The sequence below is a fragment of the Hesperophylax consimilis genome, chromosome 13 (genome assembly GCF_061612785.1).
Source record: "Hesperophylax consimilis isolate HC1 chromosome 13, BYU_Hcon_1.0, whole genome shotgun sequence".
Taxonomy (NCBI): Eukaryota; Metazoa; Arthropoda; class Insecta; order Trichoptera; family Limnephilidae; genus Hesperophylax; species Hesperophylax consimilis.
The window spans coordinates 20,049,436-20,074,863 of NC_142848.1; the positions used below are offsets into that span (position 1 = coordinate 20,049,436).

The 25,428-nt window shown below is 36.1% G+C and overlaps 1 protein-coding gene across 3 annotated transcripts in view; it reads left to right on the forward strand.

Annotated features, from left to right (window-relative positions):
* The window catches only part of LOC149418567 (CREB-regulated transcription coactivator 3-like), a 92,446-nt gene that overhangs the window by 55,714 nt on the left and 11,304 nt on the right, over positions 1–25,428 (forward strand). The window contains exons 1-9 of one of the 3 annotated variants that reach the window (XM_089638849.1): positions 1,779–1,863; positions 8,640–8,893; positions 14,825–15,120; positions 16,927–17,014; positions 17,411–17,576; positions 17,705–17,845; positions 20,357–20,407; positions 22,097–22,195; positions 24,794–25,042. In XM_089638849.1, the coding sequence (XP_089494975.1) occupies positions 8,778–8,893; positions 14,825–15,120; positions 16,927–17,014; positions 17,411–17,576; positions 17,705–17,845; positions 20,357–20,407; positions 22,097–22,195; positions 24,794–25,042 (1,206 nt within the window). In that variant the 5' untranslated portion in view covers positions 1,779–1,863; positions 8,640–8,777. Of the gene's footprint in view, positions 1–1,778; positions 1,864–8,639; positions 8,894–14,824; positions 15,121–16,926; positions 17,015–17,410; positions 17,577–17,704; positions 17,846–20,356; positions 20,408–22,096; positions 22,196–24,793; positions 25,043–25,428 lie in introns of those variants that run through there. The other 2 variants (XM_089638847.1, XM_089638848.1) reach the window with 2 other exon arrangements.

Genomic DNA, 25,428 nt, shown 5'->3' on the forward strand with positions numbered 1-25,428 from the left:
ATCTATCTGTATTTTCTAAAAACATACTTATTTTTTCGCAAGACTTACATTTATTTTAAATGTATTTTTTCTCTTAGTTATTGTCGGATTCTCGTGATCGCTCTAATTCTATTTAATTCGTTCGATTCTATTGAGTAGCTGAAGTCTCCGGCGTTGCCCGGGCTTTACATAGAGTTTTTCGAAATCTAATTTAGACAGTGACCTTCTTCTTGTTTTGAAGGTAAAGTGTGTAAAATTTCACCAATCCCGGAAAAAACTGTAGATTTGTATACAAATCAAATCCACGATACCACAGACACTTCTTTGAATAAATAGTTTCATTACTGTAAACCGTCGAATTGTAAGCATTCCAAATTAGAGGGGTGTTGTTTTATTCCGAGATTGATGAAGTTTTGCATACGTGACCTTCAAAACAAGAGGAAGGTCACTTTCTACATGAGATTTATAAATACTTAAAGCCCGGGAAACGCCGGAAACTTCAGTTAGTATTGTTATAAAACATAACGGTTGCTAAAACCCTTCCACCCAATTCTGAATGGTGGTCTTACACCAGGGCGATACTGAGAGTATCTTCCACTCTGGAACGTGCCGCAAATGTACTTTATATGATTTTAAATGAGTAAATTGTGAAATAACACGAAATAGTCAAATAAAATTTACTTGCGCACGCCGGGATTTGAACCCGCAACCTCCGGCTTGCTACACGTAGAAAACTTACGTATATGAAATATTGTTAATTTATTAAAAATGTGGTAAAATTATTCGTCTTCCCGTTAAAAACGGGACTGGAGGTCTGACTAAACCAATGAACGAATTGACAAATTTCATAACAAACTATCAGTAAAGTACGAATATGTTATGAGGAAGTCGGAACACGTGTTCTTAAAAATTATAATACATAATCTCGTTTATTATATTTATTCGGACAATGTCACCTGCTTGACCACGTGTTCAGATATATTCTGAACGACTAATATTTTGTTAGGAAATGGTCATGCAGTCACATTTTTATTAATTGTTTTTGTGGTTATTAATTCCATTAATTTTTTTAAAATCTCATTTTTAACGGTATTTTGAGTGAAAAAAGCCGTACTCATTTTTCTCTATGCAGCCTTACCCCTCGACCATAGAGGCCGTCAAACTGGAGTTTAAAAGAAGTTTTAAAAATAAATAATAAATATCAAAAGGTGTAAAATAAACCAACGTTCCCAAGCATCTCATCTCCACGTAGTAGTTTTGCCAATTAAAAATAAAAACCAGTAATATCAAATAATGTAAATCATCGATGAGGTGTCACGTTACCTTAGTGTTGAAACATCGAACGTCGATACCACACTCTCTAGCAAAAATCCCACAATCGTATATTTTGTTGTAATTCAATGTGATTAGAGTAAATCTGGCCGTTTATTGATAAATATATACTTAACGATCGGTGGAAGATATTTAGAGAACAAACGGAAAAACGCGCTCTTTACTAAATCCGAAGCTTCTAACTATTTTATTGAGTAACAGACTGCCGAAGGTCGACCGCTTCTTCTTCCATTATTTTGTATAATTATTTTTTTATGCTGCGAGGTCTTGGTCTTTTTTCTAATGGACTACACGCGAGGAGTGGGAACCTCATAATTTGATATTGAATTTTATTGTTTTCAATATTATTTTTGGACAATAATAGGTAAACTTGTATTTTTATACTCTTTCGTCATAAAAGCGGTTGCAAGTCTTCTATCGGAGGTTGACTCTGCCCGGGACAACTCTACGAAACTGCGCTCGTTATACCAGTCATTTTGATTTCGGCACCACGAAGTGCGTCGTCTGCCTCTGCTACACCTTCCATCAATCTTCACCTGGATTATCAATTAGGTAATCTTGTGTTTTTGTTTTCCATAATACATGACCAAGACATTGTTATTTTTTTTTAGCCAGTACAATTTCACAATTGTTGATCTTTCCGTAAATAACTCCTAAAGTAACAATAATAAGAATTTATTCCTGAATGTATGCAGATATAGTGCAATGCAATACATTCCCTATTTTGAAATAATATATAAAATAATAAGAATAAGAAAAATACGGAATTTAAGTGAAAAAAAATAAACACAAAAATGTGTGCAAGCAGCCGTTTATTGGGGGATATTTGGACATTTCCCGTCTCCGAGGGCCATCAGGGGGGACTCCATCCAGGCAACCGTGGTAGTGGTGATCGTGTTATTTAATTGGCGTAGTCTGCGCCATAAGCTTCCGATGTAGCTCTAAAAGAGTGCACTCGTCCCTCCAGGAACATTTACGTAGCGCTGCAGTATCTCGGTAGGCGGAATAGTTGGCGATAAGCATAATTGTAAGCGAATTTTAGCTTATGTCATTGGGATGTACTGTAATCCACCCACAGTTTTGACGTGTACAGCAAAGTGCAGAAAGCGTTGAATAGTATATTTTTCACGTTTGTACTGTAAAAGTGAAAACGCCTTGACAGCATATCTGCTCTAACGGATATCGCTCTTCTTTGCCTTTCCATATTCTCGAAAACGTTGATTAATGATGAAGCGCAACACGGCATAATAACCTAACAATATCTTATATCCTATTTGTCTAGCGTATTTTGAAGATGCTCTTCTGTACCACATTTCGAATGCTCCTTATCTTCCGCTCTAATGCTTTGTTTAGTGTCTTGTCCAAGTTTCGATAAAGATATCATTGCATCGACCCACAAAAACATCATATTTATTTTTTCTTTTCACCATCATTTTTATTTTACGTCGGGTGATTTTTTTAGGTTTCGTTCGTATAGAAAATATAGCACAGGCTCGGTATTGATACCGAATCGTCAAAAACCGGAGACAAAGTAAAGTTCATCACGGGTTGCAGCGCAGTCATTGTTGGATTTTTATGCGCAGGTTCTCAAGTTTTTGTTGATTCGGTACCGATATCGAGCCAGTGGGACGACAGGCTTAAACAAACGCGCCCGCCTCTCCTCTATTGTGTCAAGCAGGAATGATGGCCTGGGAGGTTCGATTCGAAAATATGTACATACGTATCGCATTTATTTTTCATTCCGTCTTTCACACTACCCTAACTAGAGTGCCGTATGTTAAAATATGCCAATTTGAGATAACAGACATCGAAGTATTGCATTTCTGCATTCTAGTGTTGTTGTTACAATATTAAATCGTCCAACATGATATGTTATGCTTTTCAAATTCAGCAATTTTACAACAATGAAGTGATTCAATGTATCACAATTCTTGTACGCGTAGGTGCTATCGTTCAAATATTTGAAACTATGTTAAATATTAACACAACTTGCGGTTGATAAAATCATTATTTGATTATCACCCAATTATTTACCATTGACCTTTCAAATTTTCGTTCGCTATTAACAATGTATCTTGTTGTAATTTTTAACAATGATAACATTCACAACAATTTGAACAAATTAACGCGTGATCTTATGACAAACATTTCGGCTGTAAAAGGGTAGCCATTATTTCGAAACATCTTTCGATCGATTCCATAATAACTCAACACAGTGACAATTCAACACACTTTTAAAAAGTGATATAAAGTCATTATAAACGATGAATTTTTTTTAACCTAACCTAACCTAATCTAACCTACTTAACCCAGTTAATAAAGTTTTTGTTTCATCACTTTAAATAACATTTTGAAGATGTGATGAATTATCATTGTGATGATTTATCCGGTCACCCTTTCGATCATAAGAATATTTTTACTATGCACACGGAGAAAAATGATATGATGAACTGAAATGATGAAAGAACTTGAATAGGACCTTCCCAGAACTTGAACATCAACTTTGAAATTTGAAGAATTTTTCGAATCCTGTGAAACAACCCGTCCTAAAAGTGTATCAAGAAACCTGTTAATTCATTCGTTAAAGGCCTGCAATCACGTTTTAACCGGATTACCAATAATTTGAAGAGATTCTTAATAAATTAGCAATACTCATTTTTTTCCGTGCACTCACATCACAACAAACAATGTGACGTTTTTTCATACTATTACTTTTGGTTCATTTTTGGTCGGAAATTCGATCGAACTATCCGTAAATGTCCTAAGTTCTCAACAGATTTAAGAGTAAGATTTAAAAAATTGGTTTTGTCAGACTTTTAAACCTCTATTTATATTTTTGATGTGCACTTTCGCGTTGTGCCGTAGCCTCTCAAAGGTGAGGCCTCATCAGTTTGATGTAATTGTCTTCTTTGCACGTTTAATTACAGCTGTGAAGACTAAACAATGTAATCTTCACATTATTTTTTTAATTTTTTTTTATCATTGTCTATTTAATTACAGGTTTGATGAGAGTTACAATATATGATAACCTATAATATTTCATCTGTTTGTTCTTAGTCCTCCTCACTAGGTAGTCCTGTGCTGAGGCGGACTGGTAGATTTCTTTGAATTTCTGTTATTTAGTTTCTATGATGTTTTTAATACATTTTCTAGTATGTCTGAATTAATTTCTTTCACCCATGTTTTGATTTTTTCCTTAAGCTTATTTATCTTTTCTATCTTTTTCAAACTTGGAGGAACGATGTTGTAAAGTTTGGTTGCTCTAAATACGTTCGGGGGAGAGTGCTTAGGGTATTGATTCTCCAATCCTGGCCGCTCGCAATCGCCGTCGAAAGTACATACATTGGTCGACATTCTTGTTCTTGAGTCTCGTCGAAGGTACATAATTACATACGCCAAACGTGAAAAGTCATTCCACTCGAACGACGAGTGGGTCGAACCACTCGTTGTTCAATAATTAAGCGCTATTGCCGAGAACCTCCTGCATTTTCCGACTTTCGTGCGATTTTCTCGGATTATCGTCGACATAACGGGACCACGTCGTTCTTTATCTGACGGATTTTTATTAATTTTTTTTTTTTATCTGTGTTATGAACATGTATTTGACAGAAGAATATGTTTTATGGCAGTCCCTCTAAAGTAGGTCATATTATGGTGGACGTGTAATCACTTCTATGTGTGTTCTGTATTTTATGTTAATGTTTTGTCTATTTATTCTAGTGCAGATATACGTTGTAGAATATAATTACGCCGTATTTACTTCTAAATTTTACAGTATTGTAATTTCTGTTTATTTTTTGGTTATTAATTGTTTGATGTCATTTATTTGCGCATAAATATACTTGCCGTTACCGCAATAAAGTAATAATAGGTAAGCCAATGAATAATCGTCATTAGATTAGAAAATTATCAAGTCATGTTGTTGTAGAAATTATAAATGTTGTTTTAGTAGGAATTGGCGCACTCCCTCATCAAATTGCACGCATGAAATTCTTGTGAGATAAAACCCCCATTTGCAACTCAGGCACTAGATAGTTAGAAGCCTATTTCACCCACCATATCGCATCTAGTGAGTGTACTTAATGGCACGTGTACATTTGCGAACCGAAACACGAGCCGAGCCACGAATTACGGGAATGAAACGGTGCAACTCCAAGCGGGCGGCGTTTCGCGCTATTTGCGGTTACTTCGTTCCATTCCCATAAGTTGAGGTTCAGCTCGGCAGTTCGGCTCGCGTATCTATACGTAGCATAACATACAAATAGTGGCTTTATCAGCCATTTGGGGCGATTCAGCGTATTATTTCACTTTTATTTCAACTCCCAATTTTCGAATTTCTGAATATACTCTGTGAGCGAATTCACGTACAGTATGAATAGGGTTTGCAATCCCGCATCCCGCAATCCCACGGCTTTGTACCAGTTTTTGATCCCGCGGGATCTGCGGGATTAAAAAAAAAAATTACTCCAAAAACTTGGTGTTTTGTTTTTGAGAACGGATGTATTGAGGGAATTACCTTCATTTAGCACACATCTTCTTGATGACAGTCCCACCAACTAGTGTGGAAGCAGAGAGAACGTTTTCCGCTGGTGAGCCTTTGTTTTGCACACATGTCCGTTCACGTATGGGTGATAGAACTCTCCATAATCTATGTTTTTTACGATCTTATTTTTTATCAGTCTTCTTAAAATACTTATTATATTGTTAAGTTTTCAATGAATTTAAAAAAATAATATTACTAATAACATATATATGATTGATTTCAAATTACTATGGAGAGTCCTGTCAGTGCAGTCATGTTTTTATATTTTTTACGATCTTATTTTTTATCATATTATTTATATTTTTAACTATTCTTAAAATACTTGTTTTCAATGTGTTTTATTTATTATTTAATTAACAAAGTTGATGGATCGCAACTAACTATGGAGTCCTGTCAGTGTTGGTTGTTTTTTACGGAATATGATACGAAAATTCCTCTTAAATGACTTACTAAATTACCGTTTCAATATTTTTTATAATATGCTTGTATCAAAGGTATAACAAGTAATAAAACGTGTCTTCAATTTAACACTCCTTAATAACGAATCCCGCGGGAATTCGAAATTATATCCTGCAATCCCGCAGGATTTGAAAAGGGTGCGGGATTTGCAAACTCTAATTATGAACTCAAGCGGATAAAAAACAAGTGCAGTCGATACCGCTGTTAGAATCTATTGATGCTACCTCACAGAGGACATTTCGGTTTTAGACTATAAGAATATAATAAATGCTATGCGCTACGTTCAAAGATATTAGAAGAACGAGATATGCTATGTTGGCCGCCGGACCGTAGGCGGAGTACTACCTAATTAGGGTACTTTGAACGGTATCGGGACGTGTACGCACAGAAATCTGTTCTATGTATTAGTGCGGATACCTTAGCGTAAGCGAAGGTGTGCAGTAGTATTGGTGAACAAAACCGGCGACACTGGGCAAAACAATTCCACACAGTATGAACTGCTCATAGCACATCTCGTTCTTCTAATATCTTTCTAATAACGTTCCTATATATATATAGGAACGTAGCGCATAGCGTTTATTATATTCTTATAGTCTAAAACCGAAATGTCCTCTGTGAGGTAGCATCAATATAGTAGCATAATACAGTTGCTCGTATGTACACTCATAATATCAAAAAAATTATCACAGTGATATTTTCGCCCAAACAATTGTATTTGGTGCCGTTTTATTAACTGTCTTCTCTTGCATGCAATCACTGCACAAAAATTTAAAACATAAAGTATTTACATATTAAAATGTGTTTGTCGTTTAGAGGCGAATGCAGTCTCGCCCACATCAAGCTACCTACACCTACTAGTATTTTAACAAATTATTATAAGCATTCATTATTCACCTGAAATATCCATACAAATTGAAAATATCTCCCGAGTAAAAATAAATGCCGCCGACGGGAATTGAACCCGCACCTTCTGATGTCCGGTCAGGTGCTCTGGATCACTAAGTTACGTCGGGTTATTCGCAACCTGCCAAATAATTCAATATGTACAAGTACTTCAATCGACAATTACTGCTTATTATATTTTTTTCACCTGTAAAAAACCAAATTTATTTTTTGTAGGAAAGGCTTTGTTATTCCTAAATTTCCCACTAGATGGCGTCGAGATATATTATATTTACATTTGTTGGTGAAATATTTTGACTTGTCAAATATTATTATTTTTTAATGATAAACCAATGTTTATAAGACAAGGTTTTTATGCATAGCACAAAGGATAACAAATTATTATAATCATTAATTACTCACCTAAAATATCCACACAAATTGAAAATTTATTTTTACTCTGGAGATATTTTCAATTTGTATGGATATTTCAGGCGAGTAATTAATGGTTATAATAATTTGTTATCCTTTGTGCTATGCATAAAAACCTTGTCTGATAAACATTAGTTTATCATTAAAAAATAATAATAGTACTTTACTTGTTTTTTGGTATTTTCTTCCGTGTTTAGAATCTCTTCTGTTAGAAACTGCCAGTCAACTAAACTCTTTTATGATTTATGGTATCTACTATAAACTATAACCTATCAACATTTTTCCAGTGCCATTTTTTTATTTCAATTTATTGATACAATAATATACATTGTCCGGAAACTAGTGATACAAACTGTAAACTGGTGAAATCTACATCACAATACCACATAGAGATTTTTTTCCATATGATCATTTACATTTTTGTCTTTTTTCATTTTTGAGCTACCAAAGGGTTGAAAAACTTTTGAAGCTTCTACGTGTTTTTTAGAGACATAAGAAATTGAATTGAATTTTTTTTTTTCAAATTTAACCTAAAAATTTCCGAGTTAATTGAGTCCACAATTAACTCGAAAACGTAATATCAAATCAAAAAAAGTTTTAAGACAAAATCGACTCCAGTTTCCTGCCTTAGTTTTAGGACACCATGTAGTTATATTGAAAGTACCTATATAAATAAATTGTCTACCTATTCCCCCAAATTCAAAAGCTTGAGGGTGGCAACCGGAAACATATACGGTTGCGGCTTTCGTGCTGATAGTTCTGTTGTAACTCGCATGAATGACGCATGTAACAAACAGAGGGATACAACGGAACTCTCAGAGGCAGGACCAAATTTTTAACCTCTTTAGACCTGGCGCCCATTACAATGGACATGAAGAAGAAATTCATTGATTTAAAAAAATCTTTATTTGTAAGCCTTAGATTTTAATACAGGTCTGATGAGGTTAAGGAGTTTTCAGACTTGGCCACATATAATAAAAGATGTATTTAATGTTTCTTTTGTCCTCTCCAGCCCGGTGAAGCAGTTCCTCAGCAATACGGCGCGGCCGATGGTGGTGGTGGTGGCATCCAGCAGCACCAAGGCGGGCAGGCTGCCGCGCGGCAGAACGCGTCGGGCGGCAATGGGGGTGGCAACGGGGGCGGCAACACCATGTCGGGCGGGTCCGCCCAGCCACGCGGCCGGCCCGCGGGAGTGGGCCCGATGCGCGCAAGGCCCATGGACCGCAAGATAGACACCTCGCCGTATGGCAGTACCATTTATCTGAGGTAATTTTATTCTTTGCATTAATAGTTGTTAAGGCCTCGTAGTAAGCGTTCAAAGATAGTTTGAAAGGGAGATATGTAAATACGAATGTTAGAGAGAGCGCGCTAATATTAAAAAAAAACAATAATAATAATAAAATAGACTTTTTTGATATAGAGCAAAAATCTCTCGAAAAATGCTCTAGTTGCATTTAAGATGAAGATAAAGTTAATTTTGACGGCCGGCATAGTCCAGTGGTAACGCATTGGACTGCCATTCCGAAGGTCGCGGGTTCGAACCCGGCGTGCGCAAATAAATTTTATTTGATTAATTTGTGTTATTTCACAATCAATTAATTAAAATAATATATAGTATATTTGCGGCACGTTCCAGAGTGGAAGATACTCTCAGTATCGCCCTGGTGTAAGACCACCATTCAGAATTGAAACGTTGCTCCAAATGGCTTTAGCCGTGTTTAGTGACTAGATCTGAATAGCCAGGTACTTCCCCACCTTCCTCTTTCCCTTCCCCACTTACCTTCAGCCTCACAACATCCCCCAATTGGGGATGCCATAGTCTCACTGGCTCCAGACGGGAGCAGTTGGGACTCTTGTGAGGTATTCACTATAAAAAAAAAAAGGATACCCTGAATATTTTTATGCCTGTAACATATTCAATAACAGAACAAAACGTGTTTTTAATAATTTTCGGAGCTTTGCGATTTTTTTCTATAGAGGGATTTTTATATAATTAACATTTCGGCATAACAACTGCAAAAACGAGAAACTTGTTATGAATCGGTAGAAATTGGGTATGCGGGGACTTGAAGTTTGTGGGGTGAATATATGTCCCTGATTTGGGCAATCTCCGATGGAAGAGACTTAACCTAACCTAATCCAACCTCCGACAGGAGAGGCCATCAGAAAAAATACGATTTCGAGTTTTTGACAAATTTTTCAAGATAAGTCGAAAATGGTTAAAATTCATTTTTAATGTCACCTTTATCTTCATTTTTTTTAAATGAATTGTTGGTCCCACTTTATCTATGCTTATATTTTTTGGGATTATACTTATTATATTGGTTTAGAGTTCGGGGAGCATTGCAAAACTATATTGCCAAATTAGAAAATACTTTATTTAATGTTCCATCCAGATTTTCCAGATTTGCACCCTTATACAATTTGTAATTAGTATACATTCTTCATAATAAAGATTATAATTACAAGGAAATATATAATTACAGTCTTTATTTATTTTTTGTAATTTAAATATATCTTAATTTAATGGCCCACGTTTCGATGAGTTTTTCCATAAATAATAGAAACAAGAATTATAATTATTAGTATGAAGCCGCATGTACAACTCATGTCGCCAACATCATTCACCCATACTGCAGCAAACACATCTTCGCACCACTCATGTCACCAATATCATTCACCCATACTGCAGCAAACACATCTTCGCACCACTCATGTCACCAACATCATTCACCCATACTGCAGCAAACACATCTTCGCACCACTCATGTCACCAATATCATTCACCCATACTGCAGCAAACACATCTTCGCACCACTCATGTCACCAACATCATTCACCCATACTGCAGCAAACACATCTTCGCACCCCTCATGTCACCAACATCATTCACCCATACTGCAGCAAACACATCTTCGCACCACTCATGTCGCCAACATCATTCACCCATACTGCAGCAAACACATCTTCGCACCACTCATGTCGCCAACATCATTCACCCATACTGCAGCAAACACATCTTCGCACCACTCATGTCACCAACATCATTCACCCATACTGCAGCAATCACATCTTCGCACCATTCATGTCGCCAACATCATTCCCCCATACTGTACCATACATAATCACATCTTTATACAGCAGCGCCTGTCTTTGTTTCTACCTACACACCAAACACATATTTTCATTGGCTCCTCCGCTTTGATAGTCGGCAAGCTTCTATGCCATATGTATAGGTCACAATCAAAACAATAGAAAACACATGCCCCTCCCTCCACTCTTTCGCTACTCTGGAGAGGATTGTGCGCTAATATTAATGCGGTCCTAAACCAAAGGTTAAAGTAAATTGCTGAAGAATTACCTGATTTGAGGTTTCTATGTGAAAAGTGGATTAACATCATTTTACTCCGTAGAAAATTACTAGAAATATGGCTGTACTTTTAAAGTGAATTGTCTATTGTGGGCTGCGTCTATACTGGGTTATGTTAAAACAGACAATCTAATACAAGTGTGTAGCCCAGGGACGTATTTCTAAATTTTGCACCCTAGGCAAATATGATCGGCTGCCCCCATAGCCCAATACCCGATGCCAAAAGTGAAAAAAACCATGAGCTGACAAATAAAAACTTGTACTTTATTTCTATAGTTATTTTTAGACATGTATCTGATACTCCAACCATTTCTGCGAGCTGTTTCTTCTTTAGTCGGGCATCTTCTATTATTAATATTTTTACTTTTTGAATAATTTCTGGAGTGGTCACCTCGATAGGCCTTCCTGGCTGTGGGTCATCGTCAAGCGATTCCCTGCCTCGTTTAAATAGGGTATGCCACTTGTAAACAATAGTTTTACTTGGACAAGAGTCCCCTTAAACGGATGACATCTCTTCCAGTTTGATCTGAACTGATTTTCCTTGCTGGGTAAGGAATTTTATAACAGCGCGGAACTCAATTTTCTCCATATTCACAATTCTCCCCCTGATTGACTTGTTTGGTCGACGATAGCTCAAAGACTAATGACCTAATTACGATAAAACCCGGTATTTATACTAATAATGAGTTGCTCAATTAGTACCTAATTCAGCGACACCCCCACTAATCACCTACTTACCCATTCCGCAAACTTAATTACACCCCCTCATATGAAAACCGTTTTCATACATTGAAGGGGCTCGTGCAAGATACCACCTAATCGTGATTTGGAGATAAATGAACATTTAAAAGGATAAAATACTTGGAAAAAATTCTAAACACCGCTATTATCATTTTGAATTATTGTGTATTACACAATTTATGTATGAAAATGTTCTTTTGCATTTGAAAGGTCATATAAAAATTAAATGAAATTTTGTATAGATTACTTTCAAAGATATAGAAAAAGACTTTAGTCCCAATTCCTCAATAACCTCGGAGCCTGTGGAACTATGGCATCCCCGACTGGAGTAAGCGAAGAGGGCGAAGAGAGTGGAAAATTAGACTCCCACAAAGACACTGAAAAGTGTCGCAGGCAAAATTTTTATATAAGTCATCCCCAATTGGGGCATATGTCTATATGGTGTGGGTGAAGGGTATGTGAATTATTACATTAAAAAACACATAGAAAACGTGGCTCAGGTGAAAAATTTTCTAGGTCGAAGGACAGAGCAATAAATGCTTTCGATTTTTATTTTACATTGTGTCAGTGTTCTAACAATATTTAGACCAAAATCCTTTAGTATTTTCTTAAAGGCTTGTAGCCGAGTGGACAAATACCATCCAGGCGTCGCGAGTTCGAAGAACTGCTAGCTAGTTCCTCCATCATTGCACAAGCAACATTTTCTGCTCAAAAAAATGTGTGAAATATTATTTCCCAGTCCTGTGTCCTCAATGCGTATCATTTTGGCATCTGGCTGGGCCCCCTTCTGATGTTGGGGCCTTATGGAAAATTTCATATATTAATTTGTGAGACCCATGTCAATGTGTACCATTTTCGCAACATTCCCAAAGATGACATGTTATGTTTTAAGGAACTTATTTCAAGAGTTGGTTGGGTCCTTGGCCGGGGCCCCCCTCCCTGAGGTTGGGGCCCCAGGCCGAGGCCTCTCGGGCCGAGGCCTCTCGGGCCTAGGCGGAAGTCTGGCCCTGATCAAAACAACGCTTTACGTCTGTATCTATTCCAGCTTGTTTTCTCTGATCGAAATCCCCAACTGTCTCAAGCTCTTTGGTTTCTTGTTTTTTGTCGGATTTTATATAATATTTGAAAAGCAAACCCGAGAAGAGGCAATGGAATGAAATAACACTTCTCTCTCGCGAGATTCATCACAACGAAGTTTTCTTTTGATGGTGCTTTTATTTTCATTGATGTGAGATTTCCTTTCGCCAGCACCTTCATATATTTCGAAAGAATCTATATTATTTTCAATTAATAGAATTAATTATAGAGATTTGCAACGACTTGAGGATCTATATCATCTACACATTTCAGAATTTTTGTGACTAAATTAAATTGCTTCAAAATGGAGCTCTACAATTCAGACATTATTTCTAAAGTAGATACTGGTTACCTTTCTGCCCAAAATTTTTTATGACAAATCATTTTTCTTCTTTTCAAGAGCTGCTATTATTTGAAGCTAGTCCCTGTTTGGACTATTGCAGGCATCATTTCTAGCTGACCATCGAGTATTCAATAGACTTTTTAGAGAAACATTCCCAGGTACAGTCAGGAATTCTTGCAACAGTTTTGATTTTTGTTGATATTGTAAAGAAAACATATATAAATTTTGCAACAACCCGACAAACAGAGTAGCCTATTTGTAACATTTAGCGCCAGACGAATAACCTCTGCAATTAATAATGCCGATATTATGTCTCAAAGGTAAAAAATAACTGATGTAAATCATTGCCAAATACTACAGTCAAATATAAGTTTAAAGATTGGTGCGTACAAAATAATCTGTTTTTTTAATGCAAAACCCTGACTTACTGCAGAAATAAAAATCATATTTTATTTGAATATTCCATTAACAATACAGCTTTAGAAAGAGTCACGGAAATGAGAGATCTCGGAATTATTTTGGATGAAAAACTAAGTTTCGCCAATCATATCCACCAAATTGTAAACAAAGGCATGAAAACACTAGGCTTCGTATTAAGAACAACTAAAAACTTTAACTCCAATCAAGCCATTAAACTGTTATACATATCTCTAGTTAGAAGCATAATTGAATACAACTCAGTAGTTTGGTCTCCCTCTTACAAAATTCACATTAATAACATTGAGCGAATACAAAAAAAATTTCTGCGTTTGATAAATTATAAATTAAATATCCCACTAGAAGACTTACAATATCATTTCTTATTAAACACTCTAAAAATACACACATTGGAAGACAGCCGTAAAATAAACGACTTAACTTTTTTATTCAAGATTCTAAACTCTAAATTCGACTGTTGCGAACTTCTGCAACTCATAAACTTACGAATACCTACAATAACAACACGACAAAATACTCTATTCCACTGCAACACACATAAGCGCAATTACATTGCCAACTCCCCAATACAACAGTTTCACACTATGGGAAACCAATACTTAGGTGATGTCAATATGTTTAATATTAACTTTGCGAATTTTGTGGATTACGTAAAAGACTTATTTCAACACTATTCCTAAATGGAAGTTATATTTTTGTAAACCAGTCAAACCGCTGTATTTTTTAATTTATGTTCTTGTTATTTTTAATTTTGTTTGTTGCATATATTATTTTTTAATGTAATTTTATTTTTATTATTTCTTTCTTATGTTTCAAAACTGTCATTAAAATTGTACCACCTACATGTAAAAGCCCTCTGGGTGTTAAATAAATATACTCTTCTGTTATTTTGACTCTTGACATAACCCGACTCAAGTGTTTGATTCACTTAGTTGTGCCATTTCCTCCTTGGGCGTCCCCGACTTCTTCACCATATATTCTCCTTTCACTTCTATCTTCGATCATCCACTCTGCATTCCTTTCTTAATCTTAACCATTATGCTTACATCAACTTTGCATTCATTCTGAATCTCCACATTTTTAACACAAAAACAAAGACCGTAGAAAGTTTTATCATACATGGGCCTCAGGGGTCGCATTTCTACAGCATTAAGTATACTTTAATACTTCCTCTGCCAGTTTCATGTTTTTTATTTAAATTGATTAATGCATAATGGTTGTTGTTCAGCCCGCCGCCCGACAGCAGCTGGCGGCGCACCAACTCAGATAGCGCCCTGAACCAGTCGGTGGCTGGGCTGCGCGACGCCTCACCCCACCAGCACCACCTGCTGCAGCACCATCCGCACCACCAGCCACACCACCAGGGTCACCCCCACCACCAGCTGCAGGGTGGGGGCTCCCCACTGCACTATGGGGGCGGTGGAGGCTACCAGCACCACCACCTGCAACAGGGACACATGCAGCAGCACGCCTACTCGCACTCGCACCAGGGACTCAACTCGGTGCAGCACCAGCACAGGAGAGGTGACAACATGATATGTTTAACCTCTAGAACCTCTGATATTTTGCATTGTATTTCTCTTAAGCAAACTGTCAAAATACTGATTGCGCGGGAAATATTTTTGGAATACATTCGATTCCAGATAAATTCGCTGTTTTTGAATGATATTCAAAATGAAATTCTGTTTTTAAAAGCTGATGAAAGACTCTTTCAGATTTTGGTATTACAAATCGATATATGCAATTAAAAATATTTAAATTTTGAATGCAAACGTAAAGTCGCTTGTTTTTATCGTATAAACTATGATTACGACCTTACACAAAACAAAAAAACATTTAATTCCACTAAGGTATTATAAAAGTTTTGGTGGTTTCACTTTTTTTTCATATATGATTGAGTATTTATTAAAAAATTTGGAAAGCTTGACAAATATTTTTCAAATGTTAAATTAATATTGTTTCATATTAATATTATTTAATTTTTCGGGAGCGTCTATAGTAAACTTTTGAATGCAAACTGAAAGCGTGGTGTTCTCCTTTTCTAACACTTTATATATATATATCAGCATTATGCAAAATGAGATACAAATAGCTTGAATTTTATGAATCCATATCAGGCTGGGAGAAATATCTTTTAAAAAGACTAAGTGTGTTAGACGTCTGTTAAAAATATCTTCCAAAAAGACTATGTGTGTTTGACGTCTGGGAGAAATATCTTCCAAAAAGACTATGTGTGTTTGACGTCTGTTAGAAATATCTTCCAAAAAGACTGTGTGTTTGACGTCAGAGGGAAAATATCTTTCAAAATTGTTAATAGGGCACTAGTTGTATTTTGACCAATGGTTGTTAGCCATTAATAACTACCGAAACTTCGTTTCCCCAAGTTAAAATCTGTCCAAATTCTGTTAGCTTATGAATTTCTACATATGTACTGTCATATTATTACTTGTATTATTTGACAAAACCATATCCTCAAAATACAAAGAGTGCAAAAGAGGTTTATGCTTTACATTTAGATGAAGAAATATATAAATATATACTATCCATTTGTATGTCCATCCTTGCTTTTAATAGGAATGCTTGATTTCAATACCTTAGAAGCCTGCCGAAACATATTTTTAGACAAACATTTTTTAAAGTTAATCTCTGGAAGTTTACATAATCCACCTATGTTGAAAGAAGTTAACTTTTGCTTTCCTAACAGGTGGTTAGGTCATGGTAGATCCCATGCACTTTGTTAAGCACAGAAAGTGAGAACTTCTGCCCATCAGAAAGTGCCAATCAACAGAGCGACTCAAATGATGCTGTATTGACTGTTGACGTTGACTTTATCTTTTGACGCATGTCACAAAATAGTAAAACTGCCCCATGACCTTTTTATACTTCTACTTTTCTTAATTTCTTATCAATCTTTTCTAGTTGTACTATTGTGACGTAACACAATAAAGTTATCTCTTGCATGTTTGTTTGATACAGATTATCTTCTTTAGGACGGGTTGTTTCGGAGAATTTGAACAATTCATCAAATTTCAACGTTCATTTTCGGGTTCTGTGAAAGTTTTATTGAAGTTCTGTTATTATATAATTATAGGCTTGTTGCTTGACAGAACTGAAATAAAAACAGAACTTGAAAACATCTTTCACAGAACTTGAAAATGAATGTTGAAATTTTATGAATTGTTCAAATTCTCCGAAACAACCCGTCCTTAGTATTATTTACAATTATAAATCTGCTCATACATTATTTTTAATACAAGTTATTTTCTCATTAACTGTACCTTTATGTGTTCTACATCTGTAATCTCTGTTATTATTAATTATTAATTTCAGATGGCACTGATGGAATGATATCAATGTTAGATGCGAATCCTAATAGGCCCAGATCGTCTTGCGAAGTCCCGAGAGTTCCGGGAATAAAGTGAGTTTTGTACACTATACATATTTTGTTTATTTAATTTTTAAGTATATCTCAATTGATAAGGCAGGTATGGAAGACTCAAACTTAATATTTGAATATTTTATTATATTTTAAAAGTTTTTTTTATCACAACAACTGTGCAATCTCTGTGAAAACCTACAAGACCGCTCCTCTGGGTGAGAGGGGTCTCAGGAAGAAACGCAAGAGTAGCTCATTCCACATGCATACTGTATTAACTAGAAGTTAGTTAGAGAGATGACCTATTCATGAGACATCAACGGTGAACGGGTTTCATTCTTTACTGCTAAGTTTATCGTAGTTTTAGGAGACATGGATTTTGAGATATTTTCCGTGTAATTCGATTATCTCGCTTATTCTATGCCCTTTCCTTTACAGCATATACCCCTCTGTGCAAGACTCGGGTGGGGTGCAGATCCCCGTGGGCAGCAACACGGGTTCGTTGCCCGACCTGACCTCGGTGCACTTCCCCCCACAGCTGTACTCCGGGGGGCCCTCCCTGGAGCGCGAGCCCCCAGACCAGGCCAGCACGCCCTATAGCAATGTGAGTAGCTCGCACTAAATATGGTCTGCAGTCATAGTCATAACCCTCTGTGCAAGACTTGGAAAACTTTTTAAGAAAGTTTCACTGTGTAATGTTACATGCCTGAAGAAGTTGATGTCTAATTTCAGAGTCCGGCGTCAGTGTCGCCCGCCACCCTGTCCCCCACGGCGGCGGGCGACGGTGGGCGGGGGCCCTCCCCCCATCACTCCCCGCGCCACTCTCCACTCGGTAGTCCCACCACGCCCACCCACTACACCAACCACCAGCAGGTCAGTCAGTGTCATGTCATCAGTCTGTCAGTTTGTCATGTTCGAGTAGAGTCAACCAAATTACCAGCGGGTCTGTGATATGCGACACCAAGAAACTTGTCTCATTCCATTATTATGTTGATCTGTCATGTTCCAGTAGAGTCAACCATTTGGTTGATTTTTGATTTAATTTTACCAGCGCGACTGTGTTAAGCTACGGCAAGAAACTCATTTCGTTCTATTAGTATGTTGGTCTGTAATGTTCAAGTAGGAGTCAACCAAATTACCAGCGCGACTGTGTTAAGCTACGGCAAGAAACTCATTTCGTTCTATTAGTATGTTGGTCTGTCATGTTCAAGTAGAGTCAACCAAATTACCAGCGCGACTGTGTTAAGCTACGGCAAGAAACTCATTTCGTTCTATTAGTATGTTGGTCTGTAATGTTCAAGTAGGAGTCAACCAAATTACCAGCGCGACTGTGTTAAGCTACAGCAAGAAACTCATTTCGTTCTATTAGTATGTTGGTCTGTCATGTTCAAGTAGAGTCAACCAAATTACCAGCGCGACTGTGTTAAGCTACGGCAAGAAACTCATTTCGTTCTATTAGTATGTTGGTCTGTCATGTTCAAGTAGAGTCAACCAAATTACCAGCACGACTGTGTTAAGCTACGGCAAGAAACTCATTTCGTTCTATTAGTATGTTGGTCTGTAATGTTCAAGTAGGAGTCAACCAAATTACCAGCGCGACTGTGTTAAGCTACGGCAAGAAACTCATTTCGTTCTATTAGTATGTTGGTCTGTCATGTTCAAGTAGAGTCAACCAAATTACCAGCGCGACTGTGTTAAGCTACGGCAAGAAACTCATTTCGTTCTATTAGTATGTTGGTCTGTAATGTTCAAGTAGGAGTCAACCAAATTAGCAGCGCGACTGTGTTAAGCTACAGCAAGAAACTCATTTCGTTCTATTAGTATGTTGGTCTGTCATGTTCAAGAAGAGTCAACCAAATTACCAGCGCGACTGTGTTAAGCTACGGCAAGAAACTCATTTCGTTCTATTAGTATGTTGGTCTGTCATGTTCAAGTAGAGTCAACCAAATTACCAGCACGACTGTGTTAAGCTACGGCAAGAAACTCATTTCGTTCTATTAGTATATTGGTCTGTCATGTTCAAGTAGAGAACCAAATTACCAGCAGTTCTGTAATATGCCACGGCAAGAAATTCTTCTAATTCCATTGTTGTTTAATTCTAATCTAATTCCAAAACTGCATGGTATTTTTGCATATAAGACAAGTTTAAGATTGTGCCCAATGTGTATTCTGAAGTCAGAAAAATCATCTTTTCATCGGCTTGTCTCTGTTATTATTGTTAGTTTAAAAACGTTTGATCATTTGTGCTTGTTTTTGTAGTTTAAATTTTGAATTTTGCATGTGTTTAATCTAATAGAATTAACATATTTTTCAATATTTCTTCTTTGTCTATTTATGATGTTAATAGTTAAAACTTTAGAGATTTAATACATAGTTTTGACATTGTAGAATTTAAACCATTAATTATGTAGATGAGCATGTTTATTTTTAGTGTACTATATTTATATTGTTTTTTTTTCATGCGTTTAGTTTCTATTAGTTTCATACCTACCATGTCCGGTATTGCTTTCCACAGTAAACTGAGCAAGGTTTGCGGCAATTCAATAACGTACCAAACTCTAAGCCCATTGTCCCACTGGCTTGGTAACAGTGAGAAATCGACAAAAAACGGAGATTCTGCATTGTCCCACAATGGTTGCGCTGTAAACCGTAGTGAACTTTACTTTTGTGCGCAGAGTCTTGGGTTTTTGTGGATTCCTTGCCGTTACCGAGCCAGTGGGATGACGGGATTAGTTTAATATAATTACCTGACTTTCAGTTAGTTCTGGGTGTGAAACTAATGCGGAATAAAATGCCGAAAGACAATATATTTTTTTTTATATTACGTTTTGTTTCAATTTGTCATTTAATTATGTAATTAAATTATTGGCTAGCATTTTTGTGAAAACTTAAATTGAGTATTAATTTGTTATGTCTAATTATAGAGAGTGACTGGTGTTTTTGTGTTATTCATAATTCTTTGCAAAATATCCCCATTTTCCACCATCAAGTGGAACAATCCATTTAACTGTTTTTTTTTTCTTATTTTGTTAAATACCAGTAAAAAATTGCATACAGCTCTCTTTATGGCAAAAATTCATCAATGTCTGTTTAGCCTCTCTGTAAAACATCAATCTTTTCTCATCCTTATTTTTATGAAACACAGTAAACATTCACTGCTGTTCTGCAAAATATTGTTTTTTTGCTTATTCTTATTTTGTCAAATGCCAGTGGTCACTATTTTACAACTCTTTATAGTGAACATTGTTAAAGTTCTGCCAAATATTAACTGTTTTTCGCTTATCATTGTTTCGAGAGCTTCTCATGATGTAGTTAATTCTGTCATTGTTGTTTGTTTAAAGCTTTGTCTTGTAGTTTTATGTTTATGTTTGGTGTGTATTTCAGAATCACTTGTCTGTGCCCAATTCAAATACTAGGTATCTTCATCAGAGTAAGGTTTGTTGTTCTTTTATGATTTGGCTTATTTTCTATACAGCGGTGGATTCTTGATTTACCGGGATGGACAGAAAATAATAATCAACCAGACATTTTGTCAATCTTAGAGGCCGACCATCCATTCTATCCAAAAAGTTATTATTTTGATTACACCTCCCAGGATCTGGAATCTACTGTATTTATATTAAGTTACTGCATGCCCATACACAATTCAACTGCACCCATCAAATATATTAATTAAACAAATTAAAGACATTGCCGAAGCAAGTTTAAAAAAAAATCTAAAAATTCTTTGTGATTTCTCTTCAAAAACGATCTTACAATCCAAATTGAATGGTTCAGTTGAATTATGTAATTTTTTTTTCTTCTTTCGCTAACAATAAATCTAATATCTGAAGGTACTAATTTTATTAATTTTTGCACTTAGATTTTGTATCATTTTCTCTGTTCATATAAGCTTAATTCCATGTTAAGTTTTAACGCTTCTAATAAATTCTTCTATTAACATAATTTCTAATTTTTAAAGAAGGAAGCGTTTTAACATCAAATTATTTTAATCGATAAAGGGATAGAAATTAAAATTGAACTTAGTAGCAATCGAACTAGCTTTTTCGGTGCCCCCCATGAGTAGAGCCTTCTCGGGACAGGGAGGTAGTTTTATCCGTAGTCAGTGCGGCCGCCAGTGTTCATTAACGTTGTGAAATTTTCGTTAGTAAACACCATTGCTGCATTGTGCAAGTTTAAAATATATTTTTACTACTAGTTTATTAACCACTCAGAACATTAGAACGTCAAAAGACGTAAATATGATAATAGCGGTCAAGACATTAGAACGTCTTTTCACGTAAACACGCGAGATTTTACAAAAATTGATTTATTTCCATCACTAGTATACGGATTGCCATGATTTAAAAAACAGAGTATCGATAATGAATAACGCTACGCGTCTGTATTCAAGAATATCTATGGAACGTAGAGGTGCATTATCTAAGCCGATTGAAACTGTCAAGATGTTCGTTAATAATTTATTGCATTTCTAAATAATTTAAAAATATTTTAGTTTGGACGGTTAATATTTTGAGGTGACTAATAGTTTTTAAATATATTTCTTCAATATATAAAGTGTTATTCCTTTATGCTACTCAGAAAAAAGTACATTTTTCAAGGCTTTGAAATAATGGTAAGCGATTTTTACATATTTTTGACGTTTTCATAAAATGTATATTTAGAAACGCAAATATTTACGTATAACAACACAATGCGATAGTGGATTTCATAATCTTTCCAAAACATTTTTTAGAATGAGGCTACGTTTCCCAAAACGTGAGTTATGAAGATTTTAGTAAAACTCGTAAATAACACAAAAATTATCACATTCTGACAGTTCTCAAAGGGACACATAATAAATAAAATTCTATGTCTGAGAGGTTAAAATGAATCTTTATTATTTTGATTCATTGCTATAATCAATCAATTGATATCTCAATTATTCCCATTGCTAGCTATTATTTTGATTTGTTGCTAAAATCAATCAATTGACATCTCGATCATGCCCATTGCTAGCTATTATTTTATATGTACGTCCTTTTCACGCATCTTAATGGTAAAATGAGGTGAATAAAAGAAAGATGTCCATTTCACAAGAAAGTATATTTCGTGTTAATTGTATGTTTGTTTTATTTATTTCAGGGTATTACAACAGATTCATCATGGATGCAGCCAAGTTATCAGTGCAGTCCTCCATCAATACACTCGTCTAAGTCTAATATTAATATGCCATCACCCACTGTGAGTATAAATTAATTTATATCATACCTCAACCCTCATCATTTTGTTAGTCAGATTTAAAAAAAAAACTTGTTCATTTAGCTACAGTTTTGTAATAATTTTTTTTCTATAATACATATATACATAAATAACTATTTTTTTAAGTCGGTAATTTGGTTTTAGTGATCTGTCTCATATGTAGTATTGTTCTAGTTTCTATATTATTTGATGTTTCTGTTACATGTTTTACTAATATTGCTCCATAATCAGTTTATCAGTTTACTGTTATTTCATGCTCTAAAAATGTAGTGTATAATTCAACTCATAACAACAACAACTCACTTGGTATATTCTGTTCTTAAAATCCATGTAAAAGCCCGGCTGTGCGTAAAACCAAATAAAATAAAAATTAGAATAGAAGTACATATTTTTGACGGCCTGCATAATCTAGGCGTAAGGCCTTCATCTACGAATGGTGTTGAACATCCAGAAGTTGCGTTTTTTGAGTGTTGGAATTTCCTTTTCCACTGTGGAAAATTTTGTGATTTTTTATAATAATTTCCAACTAATAACTTCCCAAAAATTGTCAGCAATATTTTTTCTTGTGTGGAAGTTGTTACTCCTTCAAAATAATACACCACCTCACATAAGTCGTTCATTCACATAGTATTTTTGTAAGTCAAAAAGTAACACATATTCGTTTGTTTCTTTGCGGCACATTTATCAAACAAAGTGGTGATAATTGCTAGATGTACAAATGACTTCTCGTGTGCTCAATAATAATATTTGGATGATTTGTATAGCGCCGTTTTTGTGCAAAATCACCTCCAAGGCGCTGTACAAATATATAATACATTTAATTAATTTAAGGGAATGACAGCTTAAAAAGGTAAGTTTTTAGTTTAGACCTGAATTTTGTTGGACTTGTTATGGATGTTAGTTCCGGAGGGAGTTTATTCCAAGCCTTCGGCCCAGATGCTCCGAAAGCGCGATCACCAAACTTAGAATTTGACTTGCGCTTAGGTTCCATCAGTCTGCCTACAGCTGATGATGTTGCTGATCTAAGAGTTGACTGCCTCAGACCAGAGTTTTCCAGGACGCATAGTTCAGAGATGTAGGGTGGGGCCATTTCATTGATGGATTTAAACACCATCCAGCACAATTTCTACTGGATTCTTTCAGGGCACTTGAGCCAGTGAAGGTTACAAAGGTGTTGTGGAATGTGCAAATATTTAGAAACCTCGGTTATGAGCCGTGCTGCTGCATTAAACACTGATTGAAGTTCGTCAATTTGATATTTTGGAAGGCTGGCATAAATGCCGTTGCAGTAATCGAGACGTGAGACTAAGAGATGATAAGTAGTTTTGTTGCTTCTGTAGGAATGTTTCTTCGGACAGACTTACAGTCTTATTTGTTTGATTTTAAACGAAAAGTCTAAATCTAAATTGACACTGAGATGTTTGACTGTTGTTTTTGGGATGATATCGCTGCCAGAAATAGAAATAGGTGAATCGTCTATAAAATGTTGACGTTTGTTTGTGGCCACCCAGAGAAACATCAATCAGTACACATAGTTGTTGATTTTCTTGATGTTGAATAACTCCATTTTGTATGACGATGTTAATTTTAATAATTAAATATAATTTGTGCACTGCTCATGAAAGCAGATAATCTTCATACGAAAATTGATCCTAGGAGAAAACGTCCAGAAAAATATTTGAATATACGTTTTTTCAAACTCTTACATAAAAGTGGTCGCCAGGCTCAACTCCTGACGGGTTCTAGCATTTTAATCCTTCTGTAGTGTATGTAATAGATCAAAACCTCCTAGATCACAAGGCCGGGACACTCATCCAAAGCAGCCTCCTAAAATTGTATGTGATTTTACAACAATTTTCGTTTTATTTATTTTTTAATATTTATTAAAACATCTTAAAATGTTTTAATTAATTTGAAAAATAAAAATACTTTTCCCAGGTTCCCATACAAGTTAGGATGCTGATTTAATTTAGTGTCCCGACCTTGTGATATAGGAGGTTTCGAATAGATCCACTGATTCTAGCCCGTAGGACTCCTGTGATATAGGAGGTTTCGAATAGATCCACTGATTCTAGCCCGTAGGACTCCTGTGATATAGGAGGTTTCGAATAGATCCACTGATTCTAGCCCATAGGACTCCTGTGATATAGGAGGTTTCGAATAGATCCACTGATTCTAGCCCATAGGACTCCTGTGATATAGGAGGTTTCGAATAGATCCACTTATTCTAGCCCATAGGACTCCTGTGATATAGGAGGTTTCGAATAGATCCACTTATTCTAGCCCATAGGACTCCTGTGATATAGGAGGTTTCGAATAGATCCACTGATTCTAGCCCATAGGACTCCTGTGATATAGGAGGTTTCGAATAGATCCACTGATTCTAGCCCATAGGACTCCTGTGATATAGGAGGTTTCGAATAGATCCACTTATTCTAGCCCATAGGACTCCTGTGATATAGGAGGTTTCGAATAGATCCACTGATTCTAGCCCATAGGACTCCTGTGCGGTTTTCACTCTATCAATCTCCCTAAAATAATTTTTGTTCCTACTCACCAATGAATTCCTAATTATTTCAGATGGGTGTATCACCAGTCCAGGTGTCCTCCAACAACGGGGGCTACCGCAGTCCCCGCAGTCCGGGCAGCAGCCCCGGGGGCGCTGGCGGGGGCCCCATGGGCGGCGGAGGCAATGGGGGCCCTGGCGGCGGGGGCCCCGGCAGCAACGGAGGCGGTGGAGAGAGCCCGCATTACGATGCCTATGCGCAGTCCGACAACTACTACATCAATCAGCAGCTGTTGCAGCACCACTTTGAGCAGTTCTCTATGGTGAGGAACATCATTCATGTTTAGTACTTTATTCAGATATCATTCATTTCATTTTATTATTCATTATGTCATTTACAATATGAATAAAGTGCCCTGTTCTTTTGAGTATCGGCAGTAATTTTCAATAACTTCACAGTAACCGGAACATTATTTTACGAATGGGAGAGCAAATCATTAGTTTTTTTTTTCATATTGAAAATCATTTTTTAAGTACTTGCCAGTCTATAGAGGCTGTAAAGCAGTCGATACCACATCAGAAGGTGCAGGAAAATAAATTCAGACCAATTTATGAAAGAAAGTGTTTTTTTTTTCTATAAATTTATTAGAAACAAGCTGTAGTACATGGCTTTGCCCGGAGAAATCAGAAGTAGACAGTGATTTTCCTC